At 42.2% G+C, this 17594-nt stretch overlaps 2 protein-coding genes across 2 annotated transcripts; one reads left to right on the top strand and one right to left on the bottom strand.

The window, feature by feature from the left end:
- Positions 1-261: 261 nt before the first annotated feature.
- On the bottom strand, positions 262-2567 carry mmgt1 (membrane magnesium transporter 1). The gene is made up of 4 exons (XM_024428839.2): positions 2414-2567; positions 1605-1657; positions 1383-1486; positions 262-1255 (listed from the first exon to the last, which is right to left on the bottom strand). Exons 1-4 carry the CDS (start codon positions 2496-2498, stop codon positions 1099-1101), a joined length of 399 nt encoding a protein of 132 aa, XP_024284607.1. The 5' UTR covers positions 2499-2567; the 3' UTR covers positions 262-1098.
- Positions 2568-4149: 1582 nt separating this feature from the next.
- Positions 4150-5705, top strand: pfdn6 (prefoldin subunit 6). Its single transcript, XM_024430647.2, has 4 exons — positions 4150-4363; positions 4964-5034; positions 5135-5259; positions 5387-5705. Exons 1-4 carry the CDS (start codon positions 4300-4302, stop codon positions 5505-5507), a joined length of 381 nt encoding a protein of 126 aa, XP_024286415.1. The 5' UTR covers positions 4150-4299; the 3' UTR covers positions 5508-5705.
- Positions 5706-17594: the final 11889 nt, after the last annotated feature.

The following is a 17594-nucleotide window of genomic DNA, read 5'->3' as shown; positions in this document are numbered from 1 at the left end:
GTGGCATCCTATGACGGTGTCACATTGAAAGTCACTGAGCTCTTCAGGAAGGCCGTTCTGACAATGTTTGTCTATGGAGATTGTATGGCTGTGTGCTCGATTTTATGCAATGGGTGAGGCTGAAATAGCCAAAACCACTAATTTGAAGGGGTGTCCACATACTTTCATATATATAAACTGTAGTGGATGTGCAAGATATTACATGCATTTAGTTACCTTTGACCAATAAATGCATCAAAAGAACATGCAGCCTGACATTGATAAAATCTCAGTCTGATTTTATTAAGTTAAAAACAGGGAGTTAATCTTAACCAAAATGTCAAATGAAGAAAAAAACACATGGCCTCAAATAAATGTACCATTAGTCTCTACTTAGTGTTCATAGTATCATTAGCATCTCTGGAACACTGCCTTACTCTGCTTTCCATGCTGCACCCTTCTGGCTTGACGTTTGTGACTCCGACTGTAATAACTCTTTATTGCATACAGAATAAACTCAAAAGCCAAATTTCAAACTCCAGGAGATCAGGGGTGTAATCATTTAAACAAGAGTGTTTCAATTGGACAATTTCAGATTAGTCCCTCCTCGCTTCATTTGCTCCCATTTAAGAAACGTTTTGCAACAGATCGGCATAATGAATGGTCATGAATTCTTTAACTGAAGTGAAGGCTTTTTACTCCATAAAACAAATCTCATATCTGCAGATAAAATATGAAATAAATAGTTCCAGACAGCTGCTCATGATAGACATATGTGTGGTAAACAAAACAGAAAACATTCTATTATGCCCCTTGTCCAACAAAGGGGAAAATTTCCCCCATGCTGTTAGGAAGAGGTAGGGGATGAGGTGTCAAATCCTTACAACTCCTAAGCAATAACAATTATATACAAACAAATATGCCTGAAAACTGAGGGGTTGGTTGGCACAGTCAGGAGTTAAATATTGGTAACCACATTTATGGAAAGATGCAAATTTGTACAGCATATTAATATATGTACAAAGACAAATTAAAAGTGGGAGAAATTACTTTTCCCTCCATCTAACCAATAAGCTCATCTGCACAGAAATAAAGACATGTGGGCAGAGAAGGCCAGTCTCAGTGCAAATGCTCCAGCTTGCGAAGCCGCAGGGGGTTGGGCAGGGCCTGTGGGTTCGGGACAGCGGAAGCCTCTTGGTCAGGGGAGCGGAAGAGCACCCTACCCCGATGATTGAACATGTAGAAAGATGGGTGGTTCCTCAACGTGTCAAATGTCCTGAAAAATGGGAAGAGGGCATTGAGTCAAGTTTAAACTATACTCATGTTTTCAGTGAGATGGGTCAATAACAACATAGGGTTATCCATATAGGAAAGTCCATGACTAATATGAAATGGTGGCTTACTTGTTTTTCAGCTCTGAGGAGGCATCCATTTCTTTGAACTCTCCCGCAATGTGGACTATACCATAAATGGTCAGAACAAACGCTAACAAAGTCTGTAAGACAATCTGCAAAACAAAATGAAAACCAATATGGCAAACGGAGCAATGAATACAATAGATAAACATCAACGAAAATAATAAATAATATAAAATTAACTAGCTACAACAGTATTAAATAGCTTACATCTACTGGTAGGGTTTCATTTTCTTTTTCTGTCAGACGCATGTAGGATCGATCTGGTGGTAGAAGAGAATAACATTTATCACACTGGAAACAATGTGGCTACAGTTAAGACCAAAACAAGTTGGTAGCCTAGTTCCATCCATAACAGAGGTATATTCACTCCGCCGTTTGTGGCTAAACGTTTTTTAATCGGAAGCAAACGAAACGGGGAAACCCCTATCTGAATTTGTCCAATTTTTATTTGCAAAACGGAACTGTGGACTAATGATTACACCCCAGATTTTGCTATCTAATTTGCATAACTGTTAGTACTTGGACTTGGGGAGCATAGCTTCCTTGTTTTCATTTTAACGAAGGCTTAGTTAGTCAATTAAAATATATATATTTTATGCTAACATTGTACTAACATATCGCGTTGGCAAGCAGACATTGACTGATCTACAAACAATTACTATTTATTTATGATAAAAGGTGATTTGTAGATCAGTCAGCAGTCGCCTGCACTATCGGCTGCAATGTCGAAAAAGCCCATTGTTAGCTACTGTAGCTGCTTGCAGTGACAATAATATGATATACTAAGTAGTTAACTAACTAAATAGCTAGTTAGTAGTTATACATGTCTGGCATATTAACTAATTTCCATTGCTTGCTAAACTGTTTTGGTTGATGTGGAATGAAAATTAGCTAGCTAGCTCGCGCTAGTTAACAGGCCGCAGTTCACTGCATGGCTGATATCTATGTGGATTTTGATCTAAAGAGCAAAATAAAAACCCAGATATGATAATCTTCTTTTTTGATATCGCACTTACGTTGAGCGGCTGAGAAAGCTGCATGAGCCAAGGCAAATAGACCAACACATACAACACCTTTCCAAAAAGACGAAGCCATCTTCATGAGGAAAGAAAGGAAATGAACAGTGTCGCTACAAAATGTCGTAAGCGATGAAGATGAACCCGGAAGTGGGATATTGATCCCTTCTTCTTCTTCTGGGGATTTTTTTAAATGTCGGATGGCAACCAACTTTAAGGTGCTTTACCGCAACCAACTGGACTGGAGTGTAGACCAGAGACGGAAGGTCTAAACCTACCCAATGTTCTCAATATTCTAATCTCACGAAGGAAATGAAATCCATAATTAAATACTACATCCCCTGATCATTTCCCCAAAGTAGTCAAATGCCTTCTTCTTCATTGGCTAATTTCTCCCAAATCATAGGAAGCACCACCCAGTTGACTACTTTAAAATGGTGGAAGCCTTCAATGGCAATGTCGATGCTAAAACGAGTCCTCTATCTTTCTCTAACAACAGGCACAACTCAGATATAAAGTTGTTTTTATTTGCCCGAAATGCCACCTGCATTTACTTATATCAGTGCATTCCTAACAACCTTATTATTTGATCAAATAAGCCTCACAGAGAAAATAAGCAATTCCATTTTTTGTTGACCAAATTCGACAATTTCTCAATGACCTCCATTCAAAAATCCTTCACATCGTGGGTTTATTTTCGTGGAAAGATTTTGGGCGGAGTAAAACCTTTACCCTTCGCCTGTTCCTCTCTGATCTCGTGGATTAAGAGATTAACAGCCTTTTTAGTCCATTACAGAGCACACATTGAATATATGTTTGATTTAGGATCGAATTATGCTACCCTTCATATCAGCTTTGCTTCCTTTACAGTTTTCAAACAAGGACTTCTATTCTAAAGTTTCTTTAAACATTTTTAACTGGAAGTAGTTACTTTAATCTTTTTTTTCTCCAAAAATGGGTTGTTCCACCACTAAACCCAATTACAAAGAAGAATAAGAAGGGATGCTTGCCCAAAAAAGTGATGTTAGGATATATAAATTATCATGTACAAACTTTTTTGCCGAATACATTACATTGTTACAGGTGTCAAGCTTATGTGCTTGTGGCAGCAGTGTGTAGGAGGGAGGTTCCTATGTGTGAGAAGTGTGCAGAAGACAAAGGAATGTGTAGCATGGGGAAAGTAGTGGTATATGTTAGTTGTAGGGGTGGGGTGCCCATGGAGCTGGGGATCAACCTGCAAGAGAGGCAGGTTGAGGTTTCCAGGGTTAGAGTAGTGCAGATGTTGTCTTATGCTGAGGCAGTGAAGAAAGTAGAGGAAGATGGTTCAAGGGGAGGGATCCTGAGAAGAGTGGTGTGAGCAGTAGACCTGTACCAGTACAGAAGGATAGTGATATATGCTTCAGAAAGATTGGATTTTTAGCATTTATAGAAATGGTTGCTGTACTGCAGGGATGGTACGTAAGTCGCAGAAAATTGAGGTTGTGGTGGCAGCTGCAGAGAGGTATTTGGGTGTTTGAGACTTGACTTCAGAAGAGTGGTGGTGGTGTCCCTTCCTTTCCGGCTTTTGGCCTGAGGCAGGACTATATATATGTATATATATATGTAATAGTGGAGTAGGGTGGTGAGTTTTTAGTGCGTGTACTGTTAGATGGTAAGGTATTTGTTTATTTATTTTTATTTTCAAGCAAGTATAAAGGAGTTATACTCCTGTCTAGTAGGTGGCGGTAATGCAAAATGTATTGGGTGCCAATCGCCGCTAAATCTCATCGAAGAAGAAGGGTTGTTCCTGAGCTAGCCACGCACGATATTCTGTTTCTGCTAGATATAGGGAACTGCTTTTGTTCCAGTTTAAACTAAACAAAGGCTTGATAAGAAACACCGTAGACATGGCAGAGGCGATTCAGAAGAAATTACAATCAGAGCTAGAAAAATACCAGCAGATGCAAAAAGGTATGTAGCTAACGTTAGCTCGCTAACTAGCTAACGTTAGCTATAGCTGTAATGTTACATGCATGGTACATCTCTGCTGACATGGTCATTTATTGTTACCTCAGCAGCTAGCTAGAAATTTACATCTGTCTGGTTATACTGTAACAGCTAGCTATTAGGTCAAGTAACTTGCAAAATGTGCATTATTCTTGAAATCTAACGTTAGACAACTGCCCTTTTGCTACCTGATCTTCCATACCCATTTAAAGCGTATCTTTATTTAAAAAAAAAAGTTATTTCAGTTTCAGAATATTCAGGCAAGTTAACTGGTTAACACCTTGAACCTGCTTTGTAGTATACCCCTCTGATCTTCCATCCCATAGGATCGGTCTTAGGATCTTACGATCGGTCGTCGTAAGATCAATAGTTTGTACAGTTGGCTACTCCCTATACAGCATAGTATTACCATAGACATGACCATATAAATGGATATTAGCTATGTTCTATTTACATCACTCAGTATCACTGGTCCTCTTGTACCCAAAGTTGTTATGGTTTACATGTGCATGTCAAGACCCACACTGATTTGCTAACGTTGCTTTTATTTTTTATTCCCTTTAGATGTTAGTAAGAGCATGTCAGCCAGGCAGAAACTGGAGGCTCAGGTGACAGAGAATAATATAGTCAAAGAGGTGAGTACATGTCTCTATCCTTTCACAATGGATGTTCAGTAATTATGAATGAATCCCAGTACATATTCCGTTGCTGATACACTTCCTTTCCGTCTTTCAGGAGTTGGACTTGTTGGACACCCAGAACACAGTTTACAAGCTTATAGGTCCAGTTCTGGTGAAGCAAGACTTGGAGGAAGCCAAAGCCACAGTGGCAAAGAGGCTAGAATACATAAATGGGGAGATGTGAGTCTGAAAGATAATGTTTATTAATTTTAGTAACTCCACAACGTGTCCGAAATAACAACCGCTTATTGCCTAAAGTATTTCATCCAGAAGTGTAACTCATTTTTCTGTCTGTTTTGGGCTGTAGTCAAAGATATGAGACTCTACTAAAGGACATGGAGAAGAAGTCTGATCAGCATCGTGAGGTCCTGTCTAGTCTGCAGCAAGAGTACCAGAGGGCTCAGGGCCTGGCTGTGGGCAAGGTCTGACCAACAGATGGCATGGATGCACACACATACAGGGAGAAAGAAAAGCACTGAATCCAGCCGCAGAGCTTTACTACTCACCCAACAATGTCGCCATGAATCCAATTACTTATTGTCCTTTGTACTTATTGTATGCAGCTGCTTGTTAGTGTGACTTCTGTTGCTGTTATTATAATAAATACATTGTTTTTCTTTTTGTGATTAAATGCTTTGTTGTCCATCTTTTTCCTGGTCACTGGTGAAATACAGTGCAGTGTCTAGACATTTTTTATTTTTTTTATTTCACCTTTATTTAACCAGGTAGGCTAGTTGAGAACAAGTTCTCATTTGCAACTGTGACCTGGCCAAGATAAAGCATAGCTGTGTGAACAGACAACAACACAGAGTTACACATGGAGTAAACAATTAACAAGTCAATAACACAGTAGAAAATTTAAAAAAAGAGTCTATATACATTGTGTGCAAAAGGCATGAGGAAGTAGGTGAATAATTACAATTTTGCAGATTAACACTGGAGTGATAAATGATCAGATGGTCATGTACAAGTAGAGATATTGGTGTGCAAAAGAGCAGAAAAGTAAATAAATATAAACAGTATGGGGAAGAGGTAGGTAAAATTGGGTGGGCTATTTACCGATAGACTATGTACAGCTGCAGCGATCGGTTAGCTGCTCAGATAGCCGATGTTTGAAGTTGGTGAGGGAGATAAAAGTCTCCAACTTCAGCGATTTTTGCAATTTGTTCCAGTCACAGGCAGCAGAGAACTGGAACGAAAGGCGGCCAAATGAGGTGTTGGCTTTAGGGATGATCAGTGAGATACACCTGCTGGAGCGCGTGCTACGGGTGGGTGTTGCCATCGTGACCAGTGAACTGAGATAAGGCGGAGCATTACCTAGCATGGACTTGTAGATGACCTGGAGCCAGTGGGTCTGGCGACGAATATGTGGAACATATATATGTATTGGAGCTGGGGCACGGTGGGGAAGATGGCCACAGACCGACAGAAGTGATTACTTTGTTGGTGCCCCATGAGCCAGCCAGTGTGACTGGAATGAGTGAGTGAAATATGTATTGCTATCAGGGCCATGGGGGGATGTGTTATATTTTTGTTGAATTTTATGCAGAAGCCGATAATGTTACTTTCCTGGCTAAATTGACAGACTGGATCATTCCAGACAACAGTGATTACACAATTCGAGTTCTGCCACGCGGTCTGGTGTCAACCAGGCTAAAATCTTACCACAGGCCACAGCAACTATTAAAATTCCATGAATTACTTAATATGGCTAGTCTAGAAGTTGGGGACAAAAGAAATCAAACTAATGGTGAATGATGCAAATTCACTGAATAATTATTATACAACATATATTTACAAATTGTTTTCCCAGCCTGTTGAGGCACTAAATAATGTATGCCCATGTAATTGAGGTCTGTCTTTTTTAGCGTTCTACACCACTACTTTGTGCCACATGATGGCGCTACTGATCCCATTGACTCCCTAACATCCTCAGTTTCAAAGTTGCTCCAACGATAAACCCAATGTTGGCTTAATAGCTATTGAGCACATACTTTTTTACAAAAGGCTACAGATTTCGGCTAATTTCAAAAGTTACACTGTACTGTTGTACATGTACTGACTGCCATGGTAGCTAAAATTATCATGATGCTGCTGGACTCCATCTCCAGGTCCCTGACAGTTGTTTGTGTTGCAAAATATTCGTAAATGTTATTTAATCAGATCATAAAGTCAATTATATATGAACTTTAAGCCAGGTAACGCGTCATTCAAACATGGGCCATGCACAACACATGCTAGTTTACTTTCAGAGGATTCCAGGCTTGGCAAATTATATTCTGATAATATAATCCCAACATCATTTTTGAAGTAATTTCTCCCATAACATACTTTTCCAAGTTTTTACCCCACATTGGTTTAAAGATACACATATAGCCTTGCTCCCGTTAAAAGTTGTTTAGGAACCCCGTGGTGCTCTTGCCACGACTTGAATTAACGAGGTGGGGAGTCGTTTGCTGGAGCGAGACATTTGCTCTAATTACAGAGGCAGGCAAGCGGGACCATGCGACCAGATGTTAACCGGAAGAATCTCATTCAAACCGCACTGGTAGCATTGCGCTTGAGCAAAGGGGTGTGTCCCCGCCCACATAAAGCGTGCACCCCCGCAGCTCCGGTCCCCATTTCTATTTCAATGAAAAGTGGATAGAGCACAGCGGAGACCGCATTGTGCAGCGTCCCCCGCAATTAATATCCAGCGGAGAAAGACCATTCCCCCTTCATTGCCCCCCTGAAGAGGATTTAACCAGCATGAATAATGGGCCTGAAAACGGCGCGTTGGTCTGCAAACCAATATTCCTCCACCAAACCTCACCCTCTGAAATGCCTCAATTTAAGACTGGCACAGCAAATGAATAAAGTACCTATTCATAGAATGGAATAAAGTGAAGGCGTACGCTACATTAAACGTTAGGCTAAAACATGCATGTAAATCATGTCAATTCATGTACACTTTAAGGACCAGTTTAGCCAAGTCATTATTGTAGAAAATTGTGAAACATTATTCTATGATAGCCTACATGACAGCCTATAAGGATCTCGTTCACCAGACACTTTCTCCCAATCCAGCCTGCGGACGAGGTCTACCAATCCTCACTGAATAATCATATCTCTGCATCCGTGGCACCGCAGCAGCATAGAATATCCTTGATTTCGGCTAAGGCTCTCAGACTAACCCATGGCCACAAGTAGGCCTAGTAACAACATGTGAAAATCATTATCGTGCAAGATCCCTCGGTTTGGTTCACTTTGATTGATTGAATTTATTTGACAATTTGTCAAATCCATACATAAGGGCCCTCCAGCTGGTGACGCCTCCACAGACAATTTAAGAAAATCAGCAACGATAACACAATAAAGCTTAACAGCTTATTTCCATTGTGGTCCTTATTTTCACATGGCGGTAAATCTGGCAAACCTGCACCATACGCGCCTTGGATAACATTCGCACTTACTTGCAGCATACTATCAAACTTCCAGTTGAGAAAATAAGAACGATGTCCCTTTTACAAGTGCAAATGTAACTCCCTCTTTAGAGATTTCCATGGGAAAGGAAAATAAAGGTGAAACTATACCACACCAAGCATCGAATTACACATAGTTCAGGCTACTCATTTCAAGAGATTCAAATGTCAATTCAACGTCTCGTTTTGAATAACATTTGGTTGAGTTGTCAACAAAAGTGAAGACAACAAAACATGTCACCATGTCATTGGATTTAGGGAGAAAGTTGGGTGAAAAAAATACTAAATTCCCTTACATTGATTTCCTTTTTCAAATCCAATCAGTTTTCCGCGTTGTTTCAACCTCAGCAAATTGATCTTTTTTTTTGCTTGAAATGACGTGGAAGCAACGTTGATTCAACCAGTTTTTACCCGGTGGGAAGTGACTCCATGGTGAATCAAAGTTCTCAATTTTAGTCCAGTTTATGGTTATGAACACTTCCACTTCTCCAGCAAGACATATATTGCTTAACTTTATTATGCAGATTAAAATGTTTCTGTGTGCTACCGTCCTTTTTTGCAGTTAAAACTTGTTTTCAAATCAAGACAGTAAAACAAATTATGAATCAAAACACAGATGCAAATAAACAAGACTGAGGTGATTTTACATTTTTATTTGTAAGAATATAAAAAATACATTGGATCTCAGTTGTCAAAAATATACATATTTTCTAAATAAATTAGGCCCAAATATTTCACTCGAGGATATCCATGATTCTTGATCATTTTCGTGGATACTGATGATGGCTCTTAAATTGTGTGGATACTGACAAGGGTTCTTGAATTGTATGAGTAATTTCAACAATTTAATCAACAAAATAAGTTGTCTTGACAGTCATCTAAATATATATGTTATTTTTCAGTCATCTGAATATATGTTATTGTTACGGCCGTTAGATAAATTAGACCAAGGTGCAGCGTGGTAGACGAACATCATACTTTTATTTAAAATGAACACCCCCAAAAAAATACAAAATACAAAACGACAGTAAAGTTCTGCAGGCTATAGAGCAACTAACAAAATCAAGATCCCACAAACTCAGGTGGAAAACAGGCTGCCTAAGTATGATCCCCAATCATACAAACCATACCTGGCCAACAAAGAAATAGAACACATAGATTTGCTCACCCATGTCACACCCTGACCTAACCAAATAGAGAATAAAAAAGGCTCTCTAAGGTCAGGGCGTGACAGTTATCTTTCATTAATCTAAATATATGTTGTTTTTTTTAAATTATTTTTTATTTCACCTTTATTTAACCAGGTAGGCTAGTTGAGAACACCTTTATTTAACCAGGTAGGCTAGTTGAGAACACCTTTATTTAACCAGGTAGGCTAGTTGAGAACAAGTTCTCATTTGCAACTGTGACCTGGCCAAGATAAAGTGTAGCAATTCGACACATACAACAACACAGAGTTACACATGGAATAAACAAAACATACAGTCAATAATACAGTAGAACAAAAGAAAACAAAAAGCCTATATACAGTGAGTGCAAATGAGGTAAGTTAAGGAAATAAATAGGCCATGGTGGCGAAGTAATTACAATATAGCAATTAAACACTGGAATGGTAGATTGGCAGAAGATGAATGTGCAGGTAGAGATACTGGGGTGCAAAGGAGCAAAATAAATAAATAAATACCAGTATGGGGATGAGGTAGGTAGATAGATGGGCTGTTTACAGATGGGCTATGTACAGGTGCAGTGATCTGTAAGCTGCTCTAGTGAGGGAGATGTGAGTCTCCAGCTTCAGAGATTTTTGCAATTCATTCCAGTCATGGGCAGCAGAGAACTGGAAGGAAAGACGACCAAAGGAGGAATTGGCTTTGGGGGTGACCAGTGAGATATATCTGCTGGAGCGTGTGCTACGAGTGGGTGCTGCTATGGTGACCAGTGAGCTGAGATAAGGCGGAGCTTTACCTAGCAGAGACTTGTAGATAACCTGTAGCCAGTGGATTTGGCGATGAGTATGAAGCGAGGGCCAACCAACGAGAGCGTACAGGTCGCAATGGTGGGTAGTGTATGGGGCTTTGGTGACAAAACGGACGGCACTGTGATAAACTGCATCCAGTTTGTTGAGTAGAGTGTTGGAGGCTATTTTATAGATGACATAGCCGAAGTCGAGGATCGGTAGGATGGTCAGTTTTACGAGGGTATGTTTGGCAGCATGAGTGAAGAATGCTTTGTTGCGACATAGGAAGCCGATTCTAGATTTAATTTTGGATTGGAGGTGCATAATGTGAGTCTGGAAGGAGAGTTTACAGTCTAACCAGACACCCAGGTATTTGTAGTTGTCCACGTATTCTAAGTCAGAGCCGTCCAGAGTAGTGATGCTGGACGGGCGGGCAGGTGCGGGCAGTGATCGATTGAATAGCATGCATTTAGTTTTATTTGCATTTAAGAGCAGTTGGAGGCCATGGAAGAAGAGTTGTATGGCATTGAAGCTCGTCTGGAGGTTAGTTAACACAGTGTCCAAGGAGGGGCCAGAAGTATACAGAATGGTGTCGTCTGCGTAGAGGTGGATCAGAGAATCACCAGCAGCAAGAGCAACATCATTGATGTACACAGAAAAGAGAGTCGGCCCGAGAATTGAACCCTGTGGCACACCCATAGAGACTGTCAGAGGACCGGACAACAGTCCCTGCGATTTGACACACTGAACTCTATCAGAGAAGTAGTTGGTAAACCAGGCGAGGCAATCATTTGAGAAACCAAGGCTGTCGAGTCTGCCCATAAGAATGTTGTGATTGACAGAGTCAAAAGCCTTGACCAGGTCGATGAATACGGCTGTACAGTAATGTCTCTTAACGATGGCGGTTATGATGTCATTTAGAACCTTGAGCGTGGCTGAGGTGCACCCATGACCAGGTCTGAAACCAGATTGAATAGCGGAGAAGGTATGGTGGGATTCGAAATGGCCAGTAATCTGTTTGTTAACTTGGCTTTCAAAGACCTTAGAAAGACAGGGTAGGATAGATATAGGTCTGTAGCAGTTTGGGTCTAGAGTGTCACCCCCTTTGAAGAGGGGGATGACCGCGGCAGCTTTCCAATCTTTGGGAATCTCAGACGATACGAAAGAGAGGTTGAACAGGCTAGTAATAGGGGTTGCAACAATTTCAGCAGATATTTTTAGAAAGAGAGGGTCCAGACTGTCTAGCCCGGCTGATTTGTAGGGGTCCAGATTTTGCAGCTCTTTCAGAACATCAGCTATCTGGATTTGGGTAAAGGAAAAATGGTGGGGGCTTTGGCGGGTTGCTGTGGAGGGTGCCGGGCAGTTGACCGGGGTAGGGGTAGCCAAATGGAAAGCATGGACAGCCGTAGAGAAATGCTTATTGAAATTCTCAATTATAGTGGAATTATCGGTGGTGACAGTGTTTCCTAGCCTCAGAGCAGTGGGCAGCTGGGATGAGGTGCTCTTATTCTCCATGGACTTTACAGTGTCCCAGATCTTTTTTGAGTAAGTACTACAGGATGCAAATTTCTGTTTGAAAAAGCTTGCCTTAGCTTTTCTAACTGCCTGTGTATATTTGTTCCTCACTTCCCTGAAAAGTTGCATATCACGGGGGCTATTCGATGCTAATGCAGAACGCTACAGGAGGTTTTTGTGCTGGTCAAGGGCAAACAGGTCTGGAGCGAACCAAGGACTATATCTATTCATAGTTCTACATTTTTTGAGAGGGGCATGCTTATTTAAGATGGTGAGGAAGGCACTTTTAAAGAATAGTCAGGCATCATCTACTGACGGGATGAGGTCAATGTCCTTCCAGGATACCCTGGCCAGGTCGATTAGAAAGGCCTGCTCGCAGAAATGTTTCAGGGAGCGTTTGACAGTGATGAGGGGTGGTCGTTTGGTTGAGGGGTGGTCATTTGATCACTGAGATCTTGATTGAAAACAGCAGAGGTGTATTTGGAGGGCGAGTTAGTTAGGATGACATCTATGAGGGTGCCCGTGTTTACTGATTTGGGGTTGAACCTGGTAGGTTCATTGATAATTTGTGTGAGATTGAGAGCATCAAGCTTAGTTTGTAGGATGGCCGGGGTGTTAAGCATGTCCCAGTTTAGGTCACCTAGTAGCACGAGCTCAGAAGATAGATGGGGGGCAATCAATTCACATATGGTATCGAGGGCACAGCTGGGGGCAGAGGGAGGTCTATAGCAAGCGGCAACAGTGAGAGACTTGTTTCTGGAAAGGTTGAATTTTTAGAAGTAGAAGCTCAAATTGTTTGGGTACAGACTTAGATAGTAATACAGAACTCTGCAGTAGATTGCAACACCGCCCCCTTTGGTAGTTCTATCTTGGCGGAAAACGTTATAGTTAGGAATGGAAATTTCAAGGTTTTTGGTGGTTTTCCTAAGCCAGGATTCAGACACGGCTAAGCCATCTGGGTTGGCAGAGTGTGCTAAAGCAGTGAGTTAAACAAACTTAGGGGGTAGGGTTCTAATGTTAACATGCATGAAACCAAGGCTTTTACGTTTATAGAAGTCAACAAATGAGAGCACCTGTGGGGTGGGAGTGGAGCTAGGCACTGCAGGACCTGGATTAACCTCCACATCACCAGAGGAACAGAGGAGAAGTAGGATAAGGGTACGGCTAAAGACTATACAAACTGGCCGTCTAGCACGTTCAGAACAGAGAGTAAAAGGAGCAGGTTTCTGGGCACGATAGCATAGATTCAAGGCATAGTGTACAGACAAAGGCAAGGTAGGATGTGAGTACATTGGAGGTAAACCTAGGCATTGAGTAATGAAGAGAGAGATATAGTCTCTAGAGATGTTTAAACCAGGTGATGTCATCGCATATGTATGAGGTGGAACAACATGGTTGATTAAGGCATATTGAGCAGGGCTAGAGGCTCCACAGTGAAATAAGACAGTAATCACTAACCAGGACAGTAATGGACAAGGCATATTGATGTTAGAGAGAGGCAATGCTTAGCCAAGTGAATATATGGGTCCAGTGAGTGGTTGGGCTGGCTGGGGACACAGCGATTCAGACAGTTAGCAGGCCGATGCCAACAAGCTAACAGTTAGTAGGCCGTGGCTAAACAAGCTAGCAGCTAGTAGACCGGGGCAAGCTAGCAGTTAGCAGGCCGGGTTAGCAAGCAAGCAGTTAGCATGGGCTAGCAGTTACAGACCGGGAAGGTAAGCTAGCAGTTAGCCGGCCCGGGGCCGGAAACTAGCAGTTAGTAGACCGGGGCAAGCTAGCAGTTAGCAGGCCGGGTTAGCAAGCAGTTAGCAGGGGCTAGCAGTTAGCAGACCGGGTTAGCAAGCAAGCAGTTAGCAAGAGCTAGCAGTTAGCAGACCGGGCAGGCAAGCTAGCAGTTAGCCGACCGGGTTAGCCAGCAAGCAAATAGCAGGGCCTAGAAAGTTAGCCTTTGGGGGACGTCACGATGAGGGTAAGTCTGGTTTTGCCTCTTCGTGCGGTGACGTCGATAGACCAGTCGTGGAATTAGTAGGGTTCCAAGTAGCTCTAGGTAGCTAGCAGGCCTAGCTGGTTAGCATAATGGGCCTTCAGCGGGCGTCACGCCTGAGGGGCCTGTTGGGAGTCCTCGGGCAGATTATGACGGTATTCCAGTCGTAGGGGATCTTTCCATGCCCCGTACCGTCTGTAGAAGGGGTCCGGATATTGTAGCCCAGGAGTATACTTCGGTGGTAGCCCAGGAGTATACTTCGGTGGTAGCCCAGGAGTATACTTCGGTGGTAGCGCAGGAGCTCTTGCCGGGCTAGATTCAAGCTAATTTATGCTTCCTCTGGGATGGAAACGCTAGTCAGGAGTAGTCATCCGGGATTGCGGTTAGCTTGTTGTGAAGATCCAGATGAAAATGTTCAGTTTGCGGTGGGAATCCGGGGATAAAAATAATAGGTCCGTTATGCTCTGGTTAGAGTCAAGTTGTTCGAACTAGCGAGAGCTTTCCGAGCTGAAGGTTAGCTGATGACTGCTGGCAATGGTTTGCTGACTGATAGCTGGTAGTTAGCTGGCTAGCTTCAGTTGAGGGATTCCAGATCTGAAGTAAATATAAATACTTTAGGAAAAAAAAAAAAATCCACGCCACATTGGGTGACGCGGGTTGCAGGAGAGTATTTAGATGATATCTTTCAGTCATCTGAATATATGTTATCTTTCATTAATCTGAATATATGTTATCTTTCATTCACCTGAATAATATATTTCAGTCATCTAAATATATTTTGTTTCATTAATCTGAAAATATGTTATCTTTCATTCATCTGAATAATATCTTTCAATCATCTAAGTATATTTTATATTTCATTCATCTGAATATGTTACATTTCAGTCATCTGAAAATATGTTAGATAACCATGAATATGAATATGCAAGATATCCATGATTCTTATCATTTTCGTGGATACTGATGATGGCTTTTAGATTGTGTAGATACTGACAAGGGTTCTTGCATTGTATGAGTAATTTCAACAATTAAATCAACAAAACATGTTGTCTTGACAGTCATTTAGAAATATCTGAATATATGTTATCTTTCAGTCATTTGAATATATGTTATCTTTCATTCACCTGAATAATATCTTTCAGTCATCTATGTAACGCTCGTCGGAAGAAGTGGACCAAGGTGCAGTGTGGAAGTGTTCATGATTCTTTAATTAATCCGAACACCAAACAAAACAACAAAAGAACGTCACGTTCTGAAGGCTACACAGAGCTAACAAAAACAACATCCCACAACCTAAGGTGGCAAAACATGCTGCCTAAGTATGATTCCCAATCAGGGACAACGATAAACAGCTGTCCCTGATTGAGAACCATACCCGGCCAAAACATAGAAACACAAAACATAGGGGACCCTCGCCACTGACCCTGGATTGGGGACCCTCGTTGCAGGCCCCGGACTGTGGACCCTCGCTGCGGGCCCCAGACTGGGGACCCTCGTTGCGGGCCCCGGACTGGAGGCCGTCGTTGGAGGCTTTGTGCCATGGATCATCACTGGAGGCTTCGTGCCATGGATCATCACTGGAGGCTTCGTGCCATGGATCATCACTGGAAGCTTTGTGCCATGGATCATCACTGGAGGCTGCGTGCCATGGATCATCACTGGAGGCTTCGTGCCATGGATCATCACTGGGGGCTTTGTGCCATGAATCACCACTGGAGGCTTTGTTCGTGCAGCAGGCACAGGACTCACCAGGCTGGGGAGACACACAGGAGGCCTGGTCCGTGGAGCAGGTCCAGGACTCACCAGGCTGGGGAGACACACAGGAGGCCTGGTCCGTGGAGCTACACTGTGCGTAGAGCCGGCGCAGTATATCCTGGACCGAAGAGACGCACTGGAACCAAATAGAGACATAAAAAGGCTATATATGCAAGATATCCAGGATATCCATGATTCTTATCATTTTCGTGGATACTGATGATGGCTCTTAGATTGTGTGGATACTGACAAGGGTTTTTGCATTGTATGAGTAATTTTAACAATTAAATCAACAAAACAAGTTGTCTTGACAGTCATTTAAAAATACAGTATGTTATGTTTTATTCATCTCAATATATGTTATCTTTCATTCATCTGAAAATATGTAATCTTTCAGTCATCTGAAAATGTTACATTTAAGTCATCTGCATATATGTTATCTATTATTGATCTGAAAATGTTATCTTTCATTCATCTGAAATATCTTTCAGTTATCTGAATTTATATCTTTCAGTCATCTAAATATATGTTATCTTTCATTCATCTGAATATATGTTATCTTTCAGTCATCTAAATATATGTTGTCTTTCATTCATCTAAATATGTTATCTGTCATTCATCTGAAATATCTTTCATTCATCTGAATATATGTTATCTTTCAGTCATCTAAATATATTTTATCTTTCATTCATCTGAAAATATGTTATCTTTCAGTCATCTGAATATTTTGATACAGACAGGAAACCTTTTTTGATACAGACAGAAAACTGTTGAACGTGAAACACCCAGCAGCGTTGCAGTTTGTGACACAAACCAGTGCGCCTGGTGCCTACTACCATACCCCGTTCAAAGTTTCTTAAATCTTTTTTTCTGGCCCATTCACCCTCTGAATGGTACACATACACAATCAATGTTGGTTTCTACATGATTCCATGTTGGCCTGGTATGGTTCCTAATCAGAGGTAGCTCAGAGGTAGCTGTCTATCATTGTCTCTGATTGGGGATCATATTTAGGCAGCCTTTTCCCACTGGGTTGTTGTGGGATCTTGTTTTTGTGTTGAGGCCTGTGACGTCTACAGAACGTCACGTTATGTTGTTCTTTATTGTTTTGGTGAGTTTAATTTAATAAACATGTGGAACTCTATGTACGCTGCGCCTTGGTCCGTTAATTCATTAGACGATTGTGACAGAAGATCCCACCACAACAGGACCAAGCAGCGTGCCCAGGAGGAGAGTGTATCCTGGACTTGGGAGGAGATATTGGATGGGAAGGGATCCTGGACTTGGGAGGAGATCCTGGCAGGACAGGATCGCCTTCCCTGGCGGGAGAAGCAAGGAGAGAAGGGAGCACAGCGACGACGCAGGAGTTTGCGGCCACAGATTAAGCCCAAAAGACAGGGGGGGCACACGGGGTGGTCGGGGGAGGCGAGGAATGAGCCAGAGCCGTCAGGGAGTCGAAGGAGGAACTCAACGAAAGATTCCGGAGAGAGGTGGTGTGGAGCGTGACACCAGTCCGGTGTCATCTGCACCAGTTTCACACATCTGGCCTCCAGTGTGCCTCCCCAGTCCGGTACGTCCTGTGTCTCCTCCTCGCACTCGCCCTGAAGTACGTGTCCCCTGTCCGAAACATCCTGTGCCTGCTCCCCGTACTCGCCCTGAAGTACGTGTCCAAAGTCTGTTACGTCCTGTGTCTGCTCCCCATACTCGCCCTGAAGTACATGTCCAAAGTCTGTTACGTCCTGTGTCTGCTCCCCGTACTCGCCCTGAAGTACGTGTCCAAACGTCCTGTGTCTGTCTGTTACGTGTCCCTGTGCCTGCCTGCTCCCCGTACTCGCCCTGAAGTATA

This window comes from Oncorhynchus tshawytscha, linkage group LG08 (assembly GCF_018296145.1).
Source record: "Oncorhynchus tshawytscha isolate Ot180627B linkage group LG08, Otsh_v2.0, whole genome shotgun sequence".
In the NCBI taxonomy this organism is placed as follows: Eukaryota; Metazoa; Chordata; class Actinopteri; order Salmoniformes; family Salmonidae; genus Oncorhynchus; species Oncorhynchus tshawytscha.
The sequence above is the reverse complement of the archived record's forward strand: the minus strand, read 5'-3'. Positions and strand labels throughout refer to the sequence as shown.

Excerpts from the sequence above, each read along its gene's own strand:
- mmgt1 (XM_024428839.2), bottom strand. The coding sequence starts at position 2,498 with ATGAAGATGGCTTCGTCTTTTTGGAAAGGTGTTGTATGTGTTGGTCTA. Across the intron at positions 1,658-2,413 it reads AGCTTTCTCAGCCGCTCAAC|ATCGATCCTACATGCGTCTG; the intron begins GTAAGTGCGATA and ends TTCTACCACCAG. Across the intron at positions 1,487-1,604 it reads ATGAAACCCTACCAGTAGAT|ATTGTCTTACAGACTTTGTT; the intron begins GTAAGCTATTTA and ends TTTGTTTTGCAG.
- pfdn6 (XM_024430647.2), top strand. The coding sequence starts at position 4,300 with ATGGCAGAGGCGATTCAGAAGAAATTACAATCAGAGCTAGAAAAATAC. Across the intron at positions 4,364-4,963 it reads ATACCAGCAGATGCAAAAAG|ATGTTAGTAAGAGCATGTCA; the intron begins GTATGTAGCTAA and ends TATTCCCTTTAG. Across the intron at positions 5,035-5,134 it reads AGAATAATATAGTCAAAGAG|GAGTTGGACTTGTTGGACAC; the intron begins GTGAGTACATGT and ends TCCGTCTTTCAG.